This window comes from Phocoena sinus, chromosome 7 (genome assembly GCF_008692025.1).
Source record: "Phocoena sinus isolate mPhoSin1 chromosome 7, mPhoSin1.pri, whole genome shotgun sequence".
Lineage (NCBI taxonomy): Eukaryota > Metazoa > Chordata > Mammalia > Artiodactyla > Phocoenidae > Phocoena > Phocoena sinus.
The window spans coordinates 97,989,167-98,006,242 of record NC_045769.1 but is presented as its reverse complement, the minus strand read 5'-3'; the positions used below and the strand labels follow the sequence as shown (position 1 = coordinate 98,006,242).

Here is a 17,076-nt window from a genome sequence, read left to right as displayed (position 1 = left end):
TCACTGAAGAAATCAAAGAGAAAATCAAAATATACCTAGAAACAAATGACAGTGAAAACATGACGACCCGAAACCTATGGGAGTGCAGCAAAAGCAGTCTAAGAAGGAAGTTTATATAGCAAAACAATCCTACCTCAAGAAAACAAGAAACATCTTAAATAAACAACCTAACCTTACACCTAAAGAAATTAGAGAAGAAGATCAAAAAAACCCCAAAGTTAGCAGTAGGAAAGAAATCATAAAGATCATATCAGAAATAAATGAAAAGGAAATGAAGGAAATGATAGCAAAGATTCAATAAAACTAAAAGCTGGTCTCTGACAAGATAAACAAAACTGGTAAACTATTATACTCATCAGAAAAAAACGGAGAAGACTCAAATCAACAGAATTAGAAATGAAAAAGGAGAGGTAAACAACTGACACTGCAGAAATACAAAGGATCATGAGAGATTACTACAAGTAACTATATACCAATAAAATGGACAACCTGGAAGAAAGGGACACATTCTTAGAAAGGCACAACCTTCCAAGACTGAACCAGCCAGAAAAGAAAATATAAACAGACCAGTCACAAGCACTGAAATTGAAACTGTGATTTAAAAATCTTCCAACAAACCAAAGCCCAGGAACCAGATGGCTTCACAGGCGAATTCTATCAGACATTTAGACATGAGTTAACACCTATCCTTGTCAAACTCTTCCAAAAAATTTTAGATGGAGGAACTCTCCCAAACACATTCTATGAGGCCACCATCACCCTGATACCAAAACTAGACAAACATGTCACAAAAAGAGAAAACTACAGGCCAATATCACTGATGAACATAGATGCAAAAATCCTCAACAATATACTAGCAAACAGAATCCAACAGCACAGTAAAAGGATCATACACCATGATCAAGTGGGTTTATCCCAGGAATGCAAAGATTCTTCAATATATGCAAATCAATCAACGTGATACACCATATTAACAAACTGAAGGAAAAAACCATATGATCATCTCAGTAGATGCAGAAAAAGCTTTTGACAAAATTCAACACCCATTTATGATAAAAACCCTGCAGAAAGTGGGCATAGAGGGAACTTACTTCAACGTAATAAAGGCCATACATGACAAACCCACAGCCAACATTGTTCTCAATGGTGAAAAATTGAAACCATTTCCACTAAGATCAGGAACAAGATAAGGTTGCCCACTCACACCACTCTTATTCAACATAGTTTTGGAAGTTTTAGCCACAGCAATCAGAGAAGAAAAAGAAATAAAAGGAATCCAAATTGGAAAAGAAGAAGTAAAGCTGTCACTGTTTGCAGATGACATGATACTATACATAGAGAATCCTAAAGATGCTACCAGAAAACTACTAGAGCTAATGAATGAATTTCGTAGAGTAGCAGGATACAAAATGAATGCACAGAAATCTCTTGCATTCCAATACACTAAAGATGAAAAATCTGAAAGAGAAATTAAGGAAAGACTCCCCTTTACCACTACAACAAAAAGAATAAAATACCATGGAATAAACCGACCTAAGGAGACAAAAGACCTGTATGCAGAAGACTATATAAGACACTCATGAAAGAAATTAAAGATGATACAAACAGATGGAGAGATATACCATGTTCTTGGATTGGAAGAATCAACATTGTGAAAATGACTCTACTACCCAAAGCAATCTACAGATTCAATGCAATGCCTATCAAACTACCAATGGCATTTTTCACAGAACCAGAACAAAATATTTCACAATTTGTATGGAAACACCAAAGACCCCAAATAGCCAAAGCAATCTTGAGAAAGAAAAATGGGGCTGCAAGAATTGGGCTCCCTGACTTCAGACTATACTACAAAGCTATAGTAATCAAGACAGTATGGTACTGGCACAAAAACAGAAATATAGATCAATGGAACAGGATAGAAAGCCCAGAGATAAACCCACGCACATATGGTCACCTTATCTTTGATAAAGGAGGAAAGAATATACAATGGAGAAAAGACAGCCTCTTCAGTAAGTGGTGCTGGGAAAACTGGACAGCTACATGTAAAAGAATGCAATTAGAAGACTCCCTAACACCATACACAAAAATAAACTCAAAATGGATTAAAGACCTAAATGTAAGAATAGACACTATAAAACTCTCAGAGGAAAACATAGGCAGAACAGTCTATGACATAAATCACAGCAAGATCCTTTTTGACCCACCTCCTAGAGAAATGCAAATCAAAATAAACAAATGGGACCTAATGAAACTTCAAAGCTTTTGCACAGCAAAGGAAACCATAAGCAAGACGAAAAGACAGCCCTCAGAATGGGAGAAAATATTTGCAAACGAAGCAACTGACAAAGGATTAATCTCCAAAATTTACAAGCAGCTCATGCAGCTCAATATCAAAAAAGCAAACAACCCAATCCAAAAATGGACAGTAGACCTAAACAGACATTTCTCCAAAGAAGATATACAGACTGCCAACAAACACATGAAAGGATGCTCAACATCACTATGCATTAGAGAAATGCAAATCAAAACTACAATGAGGTGTCACCTCACACCAGTCAGAATGGCCATCATCACAAAATCTACAAACAATAAATGCTGGAGAGGGTGTGGAGAAAAGGGAACTCTCCTGCACTGTTGGTGGGAATGTAAATCGATACAGCCACTGTGGAGAGCAGTATGGAGGTTCCTTAAAAAACTAAAAATATAACTACTATACGACCCAGCGATCCCACTACTGGGCATATACCCTGAGAAAACCATAATTCAAAAAGAGTCAGGTACCACAATGTTCATTGCAGCTCTATTTACAACAGCCAGGACATGGAAGCAACCTAAGTGTCCACTGACAGATGAATGGATAAAGAAGATGTGGAAAAATATACAACGGAATATTACTCAGCCATAAAAAGAAACGAAATTGAGTTATCTGCAGTGAGGTGGATGGACCTAGGGTCTGCCATACAGAGTGAAGTAAGTCAGAAAGAGAAAAACAAATACCATATGCTAACACATATATATGGAATCTAAAAGAAAAAGAAAAAGGTTCTGATGAACCTAGGGGCAGGACAGCAATAAAGACGCATACGTAGAGAACGGACTGAGCATATGTGGAGGGGGAAGGGTAAACTGGGACAAAGTGAGAGAGTGGCATGGACATATATACACTACTAAATGTAAAATAGCTAGTGGGGGGCTTCCCTGGTGGCGCAGTGGTTGAGAGTCTGCCTGCCGATGCAGGGGACACGGGTTCGTGCCCTGGTCCAGGAAGATCCCACATGCCGCGGAGCGGCTAGGTCCGTGAGCCATGGCCGCTGAGCCTGTGCATCCGGAGCCTGTGCTCCGCAACGGGAGAGGCCACAACAGTGAGAGGCCCGCTTACTGCAAAAAAAAAAAAAAAAAAAAGCTAGTGGGAAGCAGCCATATAGCATAGGGAGATCAGCTTGGTGCTTTGTGACCACCTAGAGGGGTGGGATTAAGGAGGGTGGGAGGGAGACATAAGAACGAGGTGATATGGAGATACGTGTATACGTACAGCTGATTCACTTTGTTATACAGCAGAAACTAACACACCACTGTAAAGCAATTATACTCCAATAAAGATGTTAAAAAAAGAGGAAAACCTTCAAGAAGGATTCGTCAGTATGGAACAATGAGAACCCCTAAACACTGAGAGTGGGAATGCAAAATGGCACGGCTACTTTGCAAAACAGTTTGGCAGTGTCCTGTAAAGTTATACATAGGCAAAAAACAGAAACAAAAAAACATAGGCTTACTATATGACACAGTAATCCCATTCCTAAGACAGATGGAAACATACTGAGACCTGGGAATGAAAGCTGTATGTTTATAACGACCTTATAATCACCCAAAACTGGAAGAAATCCGTCATCAGGTGAATAAACAAATGGTGGTACTTCTCTACGATGGATTATGACGAGGCAATGAAAGGGAATGAAGTACTGATATATGCAACAACAAGGCTGCATTTCAAAAGACTTGCTAAGTGAAAGAAGCCAGATACACAAAAAAATTAAATACTTCATAACTTCAATGATAAGAATTTCTGGAAAAGGCAAAACTACAGGGAGACAAATCAGATCAGCCATTGCCAGGGTCTCAGGGTGTGGAGAGGGAACAGACCATAGGGAAATGAGGGAACTTTTCAGGGGCATGAAAATATTCTGTATTGATTGCAGTGGTGGTTGCATGATGGCATATGCTTGTCAAAACTGGTCAAACTATACACTTAGAAGATGGATCTTCTGTAAACCTGACCAAAACAACGTTTATTATTTAGAGCAGGAATTAATTTAGTTTCCAATTTTAAAATGAAACGTATCCTCCCATATCCTGCATCTATTTTCTTAAAAGAAAAAGTGTGTTGGGTAGGGATAGTAATACATTAAGACTTATAATAGGTAATTGAAAAGGACTTTTGGAGGAGAGACTGAATCACTGGTATTTTTACTGAGGACTATGTCTTCAGAGAAATAGTTTAGAAGTGAAAACAATTCTGGTTGTCATAAAGTTCTCTCTGTTCAGGCTTTTCCCAAAACTGTTTCAAATAAATCCTAAAGCAGACAACATCAGAGCCAAGAGCAATAATGGTTATGTTCACAGCAGAGGACCTTCACTTCCTTTTACCAGCCAGGTTTCTCAGTATTCAATTTGACTGTCCTCAACAGAAATATTTCATCTGGGCATGGCAGTTTTCTCATCTCAACTTCTCCAGAGTCAAGTAACCAAAACAGACATGGTGAAAGCCCAGTCCCACAGAGTATCACTGTCATCAAAACATGGAGAATAAGACAATCCACTCCAAGTTCCTACCATGAAACCTGGTTGTTAGAACTTCAAGAAGCCCTGGTTTTAACAGCGTAATTATAGCTTCACGCAAGAAATGCATTTCAGTTCTAACACATGGCCTTTTCAAAAGCCTAAAAAGCATTATAAAACTATAGTGCAATTCAACTTCCTCATTTTACAAATGAGCGAAATGAGATCCAGAAAGGTCAAATTACTTAACCACCGTTATTAAGCCAGTTAGAAGTGCGGCTAGAACCAGGTCCTAGAAAACCCATTCAATAGGACAGTGCTCTTTCAAATGAAACTGGAACTAAATTTTATGTTACGATTGTTTTCTCTACCAGGCTTGAATAATAGGCGATGTAATTTTCATGATGTCTACTCAACAATATATAGCTCCGTTAAGAATTTTAAAAACTTGTGACAAGGTCATCATGTCTTATACGGAAGCAGAACTACAAGGGAATCGAGGAATGTTTCATATTAAGTTAGCAACTGCTGAAAAACGTCTCCTTTCTTTCCATTCTCTATATAATTGATTTGAGCCCCTCTCTGCTGTGCTCAAGTGAGAACTTATACGCCAGATACTAAGATACACATTTCTGACATCAAAGTATGATCCATATTATGTTAACCAAGCATTTAAAGAAGATGCCATGTAAACTCCTTTCTTCCGTCTGCTGCCATTTGAAGAAAAGTTATCATTTGACCAGTGTTGCTTTGCCATTTTAAACTTCTGGTAAATTCACCCAGAGGAGCAAATGAGAGGCCTCCATTTTTATGACTAGTCTCCATTTTTATGACAGCAAGAAATATTGCTGATCATGTGGAAATAGCAACTCCAAATCAATAGAAAATTGCCCTCTACATTCATCAGGAGAAACAGGGCACTGAGGAGAGCCGGCATCTGTGACAGCTTAAAGCTGATGAAGACTCTGGGACAGGAACAAGTGTAGAAGAGGGGCAGAAGGGCCTGTGCTGTTGACTGCCCAAAGGTCAACTGACGGCTGTCCTCATCTTGTTACATTTCACTCCTTCTAAAAATGTAGAGAAAATGTTCTTTTAATGTACCAGACAGATACGGAGGTAGAAGGGAATACGTGGGCAGAACACTGAAGGGCATATTACCTTCTTCAACACACACGTCTATGCCACATGCCTACAGCTTCCAAGTGGGCAGTGGAAAATGAACCCTAGGATTCTATAAAGTCTCTGAGAGCTGATAACGTGAACAGCAACCAGTGAACGAGGCGGTAAAACCAGCTCCATGTACGTCTCCTTGAAGTTCAGCAAGCAGCAGACTGCACTTCAGCATAGCAATCAACTGTGAGAGGAGAAATCCCCTTACTGGAAGCAAAGAAATAGCTTCAAGGCAGCAGATAACAGCGCAGGGAGAGAAGGTCAGAACAGGTGCAGAGAAATTCTGGAGGTAGAGAGTGCAAGCTTGGATTCCATCTGGGTGATTTTTAACTATCTTAGTCAATTATGAGTGACGAAGCTTAATTGTTCCCTTTACTGAAATTTACACTGCATCGTGTAAACACACACACACACACACACACACACACACACACACACACACACACACACGCCTGGAACTTTTCAAGGCTGCAGGGAAACAATGATTGATTCCTGATGCTTTGGGTGTGATGTGGTTTGCTAACTGCATATCTTTTACAAAACATGTCTGCTTGATGGTGAGAGTACCAGGTGGATTCTAATTCAAAGCTTCAAATATACTGCAGCACAGAGCTGCCACATGAAAAACACATGTGTTATTACTGCTAGTGTCGCTACCCAATCATTAATTTCATCTGATTTGCCTCATGCCTTTGCACGATAACGTACTAATAACAACCATGAAGTCTGGCTGTCCAGAATTTAGACAAAATTTCCCTTCATTTATAGCTAAACTATAAATGTGTTGTTTGGCTCATATATGTACATACGGCTTCTCCATCTGGAGTCTACATTTTTTGAGGATACATACTATGTTCTATCTTATTGGGCACACAATAAAAGCAGTTGATTGTCCTATATAACAGCAGCTTTCAGTAATAGCCTACACACTGATTAGATTGTTTCCAAAGGGACCAACTCAAATACTTGTGCAAATCATGCATGGTTTGCATGAAATCAACTCTGTAGAGTCGCTTATTTCTTCAGAAGTCTTTTTTTTAGAAATCATTGTTACTCCATCTCAATACACCCCAGCTGGTTGGAGACACTGTCCCTGGAATCTCACTGATGCACAAACATTTCATTCACTCAAGGTGGAGAAATGAAGCTGGGGGTTCAAACACTAATTATCTTTACATACATAGCCTCAGTTCGCCCCATTGACCTTAGCTGGCTCGACAATCACACTTCAAAATGGTTAAAGGGAGGATAAAGACAGTTATGGAATACAAGGGGGATCACAAAGCGAATCCCACATAAAATATGCCCAGCCATGTATACTACACAGACAACGGGTTAAACAATCATTATGACATCTGGAAAGCATCTTTGATTTATATCACCAAAGAATAAGAGAAGGAAGGAGCAGCGTGAATGATACCAACACCTGCCTTTCAGTACCACCTTACTGCATCTGTCTTGATTCATACCTTCATCTATGGGGAAGGCTTCATTTGAAAGTATCCTTTTTCTTCTCTGTATTTACATTAAAGAAGGTAAATGGTCTAAATTAAGTTTGTTATGGCTGCCTGAATCACCCTCAGCGAAGACAATTTCTGATTTATGAGCTTAGAGCTAATTATGTAACCTCTAGTCACATTTTTTTAATTGCCCAAATTTTGGACCACTGCTGATCATTATATCCTAATCAGAGGTCAGGAGGAGGAAGGGCTTATGGATGAAGGTTTGGTGATGACATACAAGAGAACTACTCATTTAAACACTTTCACAGATTTTTATCACCTAAGTGATCTCATTGCTCATTACCACAGGTAAATCACAAATACTCAGGTTTGCCTAGTGCGTTTAAGCCACCAAGCCCATCACCTAACTGAAATTGCATAAAATCAAGCCCCAAAGCAATTCCGAATCGCTCATTCTGACACCTGAATCCTACTTCACACATATACCTAATTGCCCCAGCTTCTAACTTCATTATTCGTTTTCCCCTTCAATGCCTCACATCAGCCCTGAATCTGAGGCTCAGAATCTCCTTGACTACCATTTAGATGCTCCCATGGCTACGGTACTATCAAACATACCAGAAAAATACCTTCCCCAACTCAGCCCAGGCCTCAGCATCTCATGCCTCTGTGCCCTAGGCTCATAAAAGAGGTATTGGAAAAATACAACACATGTGTATCTACATGTCCCCATGAACTTGAAGTATAGTGCTTGAGAACCTTTAGCACTGGAGTTCTTCCTACTTTACTTGTTTTCACTTAGGCATAGACCCAGAATTCCTAACTCATATAGTGTGAAATTACTTAACTTCATAGACGTAAGTGACATAGCAGAAGCAGTAATACTTTTACGAATTAATCCTAATTTGCACTATCGTGGACCACTGTCTATTATACCCTTTAATACCATCTCTGGAGGGGCCTATGAGATGCATTCTACTATGAGTTTATTGCCAAAGATAATGTTTCTCTCTTTAGGGAGTAGTAGCCTTTGTCTACGAGATTAGGATTACATATCCTCTCGTGTTTTCCTTTTAATCTTGTCTGCCATGAATCTTAGGGCTAAATTAAATGTTCACTCTCAGAAAGCATGCTGGGCTGTGTAAGTATGATTACTCACCACATTCCCCTTTCATGGTCTTTATTTTCCGTTTTTATTTTAACAGTCTTACCGTAAAACTACCTTTTCTTGTAAGTCACTTCGCACCCTTTGAAAAGGTAGGCTATTACATTACTCTAAAAAGTAAACTCATCCCATGAACAATACTCAACGTATGCCTACATTACATCTCAGATACCATCATGTACAAAAGGAACTTGTCAACCCAGGAAAAGAAGGAGAAAATTATGACTATAAAAGTTTTAAATGTAATGCAATTATTTGGATTATAGAACTTATTCACATGAGCATTTAGATACTGACCATGTCCAAGGGTGACATGCTCTAGACAAGCTCTGTAATACTGAGAACTTTACAAAGACTTAGATTATAGTAACAGGATTGCCTGAATAAGCCTAACTAGAAACATCTTACAAACCAAAGTTTAAAAGGTAAAAGGCCATCAGCAGTGGTTTAGTGGGTCTACTTAAATTATCGTGTAATTATCTTCTCTGTTACATAGGCTTTCTCCCCCCATCTTTTGCTGATTTACATTAGTTGTCTGGCTATAACTGGACTTGAACTTTCAATGTCAATGAAGCTTACTAAGAAAACTGATTACGTTGTGGCAAAAAATCTTCACAAAGGCAGTATGTAAAACCACCCACTATTTGTTTTACAAATAATTATCTTCTCTTTCAACCTAGAATGTAGCCTTGGCTCTTGTGCAACTCAAATCTGTATGGGGTTGTCATGTGATTTATAGCAGATGACCTGGCGTCGTATGAAAGCCATTTACTGTGCCGGGTGCCTCACGCCCTGTAAATCAATAGCTTGAGTACAGAGACATCTCAATTAGACAGTACAAGGGTAGCAAGATCTGCACCTTCCTTTCTTGTATCATTAAAATGGCAAGTATCGGGCTTCCCTGGTGGCGCAGTGGTTGAGAGTCCGCCTGCCGATGCAGGGGACACGGGTTCGTGCCCCGGTCCGGGAATATCCCACATGCCGCGGAGTGGCTGGGCCCGTGAGCCATGGCCCCTGAGCCTGCGCGTCCCGAGCCTGTGCCCCGCAACGGGAGAGGCCACAATGGTGAGAGGCCCGTGTACCACAAAAAAAAAAAAAAAAAAAAAAAAAAAAAAACAAAAACCAAAAAAATGGCAAGCATTACAAAATGGTACTTGTTTTAAAGTTGCTTCGGAGAGTGGGGAGGAGCTATTATTTCAAGTTTGGAGACATAACGTGAGATTTGCCATTGAATAGAATGAAAAACTGAGCACAAGGTTGTATAAGTAATAGCCTGTGAGGGGTGGGACATGCATTTGTTAAAGTATTGACTGGTGCATTTCTACAGCACCTGTATTATCATGGGCTCCAAGAGTTGAACAGGCTGTTAAATTATGACTCTGAAACCGAGGAGTCATCCATCCTTCTTACCCTGTTCTTCCAAGATGCCTTTAAACCAAACTTCCAAACATTCGTGGTATGAGCCTCCATGAGATAAATCATCCAAAGGCTCAACTCTGCTCTGTCCCTGCAACACACCTAAAAATTATGCTGTCAGTATAAAAGCCTCATTAATGAGGAAGCACAATTATCCATCACCCATCATATCCAAATCCCAGTGGTAAATGAAAGATAAGACCCACCCCGTTTGCTGAAGAAAATTTTAGGGCAATGTCTCAAACTGGATTCTGCCTGGGATAACCTCATGAAGGAGAAAAGAATCAAAAATTATTTTCCTGGTTTTGCAAATGGTGAAGTGAAACATGAAAATAAAAGCAAACTGTTCCTCATAGGGTGCCCGTATCTGGTCCCAGGACTGTAACTGCACAAGTCTGTGTTTTTTTCCATGAAAATGAAGAGATTTTAAATAATAGGTTGAATCTTTACCTGGCCCCATATATATATATTTTTTTTAATTAATTAATTAATTAATTTTTGGCTGCACTGGGTCTTCATTGCAGCACGCAGGCTTTCTCTAGCTGTGGCAAGAGGGGGCTACTCTTCCTTGCGGTGTGCGGGCTCCTCACTGCGGTGGCTTCTCTTGTTGCGGAGCGGGCTCTAGGCACACGGGCTTCAGTAGTTGTGGCTCGCGGGCTCAGTAGTTGTGGCTCGCGGGCTCTAGAGCGCAGGCTCAGTAGTTGTGGCTCGCAGGCTCTAGAGCGCAGGCTCAGTAGTTGTGGCGCATGGGCTCAGTTGCTCCGCAGCATGTGGGATCTACCGGGACCAGGGATTGAACCTGTGTCCCTACATTGGCAGGCAGATTCTTAACCCCTGTGCCACCAGGGAAGTCCTTGGCCCCCTATTAACTGTAATTGAAAGCTGAAAGGTTCTTACTGTGCTGGAATTAAATAAAAGAAGAGCTACTTTTCCAGAATCCTTTCAAATTCAAGTTATGTCTTTTTAAAGGAAAGAAACTCATTGATTTTGATTTTTTTTTTTTTAAAGATTCTAAATATTTATTCTAAATAAGGAGTAAATAAGGAGTAAGAGCTTACTGGATGATTCACATTCTTTCTACCTGAAAATAGGATTATGAGGACCAGTAAAATTGCATTCTCCTGGCTGGCCTTTCACAGATCATGCCAATAGGCCACACAACCACCACACCTCACTGAAAGATACTTTGGAAAGCCATTGGGGAAGAAAAGACAACCAGCTTCAATAAAGCCAAGACTGAGGTGCAAGCGGAAAGTTCCAGAAAATTGGTCCAAATGCAATCGGATGGTTTGGCTAGAAGAGAAGGGTCTAAATTGCTGGTCATTAGCTCCTCAAATGCAACACAAGCTTACACAATGGGAACTCAAGCAAAGGTGTAATTGGCACAGGGAGAGGTGCACCTCCTGAAACAAGATGCTCCACGCAGAACAATACCTGGAGAACTGCTGCTGCAGGCCACGCATCTGAATTCTGTTCCTCTCGGACTCCAGTGTCACCTCCTGCAAGCGCTTCTCACTCTGAAGACGTAAGTGTCTCTCCTCTTCCAATTCGCGTATCAGCTTCTCATGCTAGAAAAGGCACACAGGGGATGACTTTTAAGAAACTGTTTCTTAAATATTATAAGAAAATAATTACTAGGCACTGTTGGTTACTAAGTGTTAACTTGGACTTCATATATTAATTAATTTCATCCTCATTACAACCTCATCAAGTACGTTCTATTATTAATCTCTTATTATCTAGGAAACCAAGGATCAGAGACCTTGAAGTAATCTGTCATTAAAAAAACAGAAGGTAACAGATTTTCAATCCTGGCTGACTTGACTCTAATGTATGAATGATTTCCACTAAACCAGGTGGCTTCTTATGCAGAGATGAAGATTCATGACTGAATAATACTAGCAGGTGAATAAGAATTCAAGTAATAATGATAAGTCCATTAGTGCCTGTTCAGGATTATTTCATCTTTTCAATCTCTGGTAAATGCTTTAAAGAGAACACTACTGATTTTTATAGAAGGACCAGGAACTTCCACTTAATTATACCATGAAGCTGATGTGAATAAGGTTAAAGAATTAGTTTTGTATTTGCCCAACTAAGTTTTCCCAGATAGAAACTGGTTATGCCTCCCTCTTTATGTGTAGTCCTAGAAAGCGAGCTCCTCACACATGGGCATCATAGATTAAAAGGGGGACTGGATGACCCAGAATAGATGGTTCATCCAAAACGCACTCCAGGAACTGGTAAAAAGCACACAAGCTCAGATCCTGACGTTACAGACTGAGCCATGCTATGACGTTTTCATTTCGGTTGTCCTGTTGTTACCACCTCTGTGTTTTTTTTTTTTTTTTAGAGCATGTCATGCAATTATGGTTATGGATGTTAGTACATTAAGCACTATGTGTTAAGGATATATATTCCATGATGAAAATCAAAGACTCATGTCTGCTTATAAGAGACCTACATTCTTAAAGGGAAAGATGGGAAGCATATACTTCAGTCTCCAAATAAATCAGACACTATGACTCTGTACCATGAATCACCCAGATGAAACTTGATCCACTGCATGACTCATGGAGAAAAAATTCTCCTGAGGACCATGAATGAAACAGACCATTCTCGGAAATGAATCAAGGTCCTCTAAAAATACTTCACATCCTGTGCCTTTGACTATGCTCTCCCTCCTGCTTCAAAAGCCCTCTCTATTCAAAGCCTAGGGTTCCTTCCAGGCTCAGCTTACATATCAACCCTTTGCCAGATATATGATTTGCAAACATTTTCTCCCACTCAGTTGGTTGCCTTTCCATTTTGTTGATACCTTCCTTTGTCATGCATAAGCTCTTTAGTTTGATGTAGTCCCACTTGCATATTTTTGCTTTTGGTAACAGATTCAAAAGATCATCACCAAGACTAATGTCAAATAGCTTACCATGTATGTTTACTTTTAGGAATTCTATGGTTTTTGGTCTTACATTCCATTAAGTCTTTAATCCACTTTGAGATAATTTTTGTGTATGGTGTAAGATAGCAGTCTAGTTTCATTCTTTTGCACGTGGACATCCATTTTCCCCAACACCATTTATTGAAGAGACTGTTTTTTCCCATTTTACAGTCTTAGCTCCTTTGTCATAAATTAATTGACCATATATGTGTGGCTATGTTTCTAGGCTCTCTATTCAGCTCCATTAATCTATGTGTCTGTTTTTACTGTTTTGATTACCATAGCTTTGCAATATAATTTGAGCATGATGTCTCCAGCTTTATTCTTCTTTCTCAAGATTGCTTTGGCTATTCGGGGTCTTTGTGTTCCATACAAATTTTAGGATTGCTTGTTCTGTTACTGTGAAACGTGCCATTAGAATTTTGATATGGATTGCATTGAATCTGCAGATTACTTTTGGTACTGTGGGCATTTTAATATTAATTCTTCCAATCTATGAGAACTAGAATATTTTTCCATTTACTTGTGTCTTCATTTTCATTCATTAATGTCCTGTAGTTTTCAACATATAGGTCTTTCAACTCATTGGCTAATTTTATTCTTAGGTATTTTATTCTCTTTGAAGCAAATGTAAATGGGATCATTCTTAATTTCTTAATTGTTAGAAATTATTCTTAATTCTCTTTCTCATAGTTTATTGTTAGTGTAGAGAAACGCACCAGAATTCTATATACTGATTTTGCATCCAGAGACTTTACTGAATTTATTAGTTTTAACAGTTTTTTTGTCAGAGTCTTTAGAGTTTTCTATATATAAAATCATGTCTTCCTCAAACAGTGACAGTTTTACTTTTTCCTTTATAATTTGGATGCCTTTTATTTCTTTTTCTTGATTAATTGTTCTGGCTAACTGGAGACAGACATCAAAAACAACGGGAACTACGAAAGTGCAGCCTGCAAAAAGGAGACCCCAAACACAGTAAGATAAGCAAAATGAGAAGACAGAAAAACACACAGCAGATGAAGGAGCAAGATAAAAACCCACCAGACCTAACAAATGAAGAGGAAATAGGCAATCTACCTGAAAAAGAATTCAGAATAATGATAGTAAGGATGATCCGAAATCTTGGAAGTAGAATGGACAAAATGCAAGAAACAGTTAACAAGGACCTACAAGAACTAAAGATGAAACAAGCAACGATGAACAATGCAATAAATGAAATTAAAATCACTCTAGATAGGATCAATAGCAGAATAACTGAGGCAGAAGAACGGATAAGTGACCTGGAAGATAAAGTAGTGGAAATAACTACTGCAGAGCAGAATAAAGAAAAAAGAATGAAAAGAACTGAGGACAGTCTCAGAGACCTCTGGGACAACATGAAACGCACCAACATTCGAATTATAGGGGTTCCAGAAGAAGAAGAAAGAAAGAAAGGGACTGAGAAAATATTTGAAGAGATTATAGTTGAAAACTTCCCTAATATGGGAAAGGAAATAGTTAATCAAGTCCAGGAAGCACAGAGGGTCCCATACAGGATAAATACAAGGAGAAACACGCCAAGACACATATTAATCAAACTGTCAAAAATTAAATACAAAGAAAGCATATTAAAAGCAGCAAGGGAAAAACAACAAATAACACACAAGGGAATCCCCATAAGGTTAACAGCTGATCTCTCAGCAGAAACCCTACAAGCCAGAAGGGAGTGGCAGGACATACTGAAAGTGATGAAGGAGAATAGCCTGCAACCAAGACTACTCTACCCAGCAAGGATCTCATTCACATTTGATGGAGAAATTAAAACCTTTACAGACAAGCAAAAGCTGAGAGAGTTCAGCACCACCAAACCAGCTTTACAACAAATGCTAAAGGAACTTCTCTAGACACGAAACACAAGAGAAGGAAATGACCTATAGTAGCGAACCCAAAACAATATATAAAATGGAAATAGGAACATACATATCGATAATTACCTTAAATGTAAATGGACTAAATGCTCCCACCAAAAGACACAGATTGGCTGAATGGATACAAAAACAAGACCCTTATATATGCTGTCTACAAGAGACCCACTTCAGAACTAGAGACACATACAGACTGAAAGTAAGGGGATGGAAAAAGATATTCCATGCAAATGGAAACCAAAAGAAAGCTGGAGTAGCAATTCTCATATCAGACAAAATAGACTTTAAAATAAGGACTAGTAAAAGGGACAAAGAAGGACACTACATAGTGATCAAGGGATCGATCCAAGAAGAAGATATAACAATTGTAAATATTTATGCACCCAACATAGGAGCACCTCAATACATAAGGCAAATACTAACAACCATAAAAGGGGAGATCAACAGTAACACATTCATAGTAGGGGACTTTAACACCCCACTTTCACCCATGGACAGATCATCCAAAATGAAAATAAATAAGGAAACACAAGCTTTAAATGATACATTAAACAAGATGGACTTAATTGATATTTATAGGACACTCCATCCAAAAACAACAGAATACACATTTTTCTCAAGTGCTCATGGAACATTCTCCAGGATAGATCATATCTTGGGTCACAAATCAAGCCTTGGTAAATTTAAGAAAACTGAAATTGTATCAAGTATCTTTTCCGACCACAACGCCATGAGACTAGATATCAATTACAGGAAAAGATCTTTAAAAAATACAAACACATGGAGGCTAAACAATACACTACTTAATAATGAAGTGATCACTGAAGAAATCAAAGAGGAAATAAAAAAATACCTAGAAACAAATGACAATGGAGACACAACGACCCAAAACCTATGGGATGCAGCAAAAGCAGTTCTAAGGGGGAAGTTTATAGCAATACAAGCCCACCTTAAGAAGCAGGAAACATCTCGAATAAACAACCTAACCTTGCACCTCAAGCAATTAGAGAAAGAAGAACAAAAAAACCCCAAAGCTAGCAGAAGGAAAGAAATCATAAAAATCAGATCAGAAATAAATGAAAAAGAAATGAAGGAAACAATAGCAAAGATCAATAAAACTAAAAGCTGGTTCTTTGAGAAGATAAACAAAATAGATAAACCACTAGCCAGACTCATCAAGAAAAAAAGGGAGAAGACTCAAATCAATAGAATTAGAAATGAAAAAGGAGAAGTAACAACTGACACTGCAGAAATAAAAAAGATCATGAGAGATTACTACAAGCAACTCTATGCCAATAAAATGGACAATCTGGAAGAAATGGACAAATTCTTAGAAATGCACAACCTGCCAAGACTGAATCAGGAAGAAATAGAAAATATGAACAGACCAATCACAAGCACTGAAATTGAAACTGTGATTAAAAACCTTCCAACAAACAAAAGCCCAGGACCAGATGGCTTCACAGGTGAATTCTATCAAACGTTTAGAGAAGAGCTAACACCTATCCTTCTCAAACTCTTCCAAAATATAGCAGAGGGAGGAACACTCCCAAATTCCTTCTACGAAGCCACCATCACCTTGATACCAAAACCAGACAAGGATGTCACAAAGAAAGAAAACTACAGGCCAATATCACTGATGAACATAGATGCAAAAATCCTCAACAAAATACTAGCAAACAGAATCCAACAGCACATTAAAAGGATCATACACCATGATCAAGTGGGGTTTATTCCAGGAATGCAAGGATTCTTCAATATACGCAAATCTATCAATGTGATAAACCATATTAACAAATTGAAGGAGAAAAACCATATGATCATCTCAATAGATGCAGAGAAAGCTTTCGACAACATTCAACACCCATTTATGATAAAAACCCTCCAGAAAGTAGGCATAGAGGGAACTTTCCTAAACATAATAAAAGCCATATATGACAAGCCCACAGCAAACATCATCCTCAATGGTGAAAAACTGAAAGCATTTCCACTAAGATCAGGAACAAGACAAGGTTGCCCACTCTCACCACTCTTATTCAACATAGTTTTGGAAGTTTTAGCCACAGCAATCAGAGAAGAAAAGGAAATAAAAGGAATCCAAATCGGAAAAGAAGAAGTAAAGCTGTCACTGTTTGCAGATGACATGATACTATACATAGAGAATCCTAAAGATGCTACCAGAAAACTACTAGAGCTAATCAATGAATTTGGTAAAGTAGCAGGATACAAAATTAA

General features: G+C 38.7%; 1 protein-coding gene across 8 annotated transcripts in view; it reads right to left on the bottom strand.

Moving 5' to 3' along the window:
- The window catches only part of NCKAP5 (NCK associated protein 5), a 992,075-nt gene that overhangs the window by 459,294 nt on the left and 515,705 nt on the right, over window positions 1-17,076 (bottom strand). For all 8 annotated transcript variants that reach the window (XM_032638276.1, XM_032638275.1, XM_032638280.1 and 5 more), the window contains one exon: window positions 11,428-11,561. In XM_032638276.1, coding sequence (XP_032494167.1) covers window positions 11,428-11,561 — 134 coding nt within the window. The remainder of the gene's footprint in view (window positions 1-11,427; window positions 11,562-17,076) is intronic.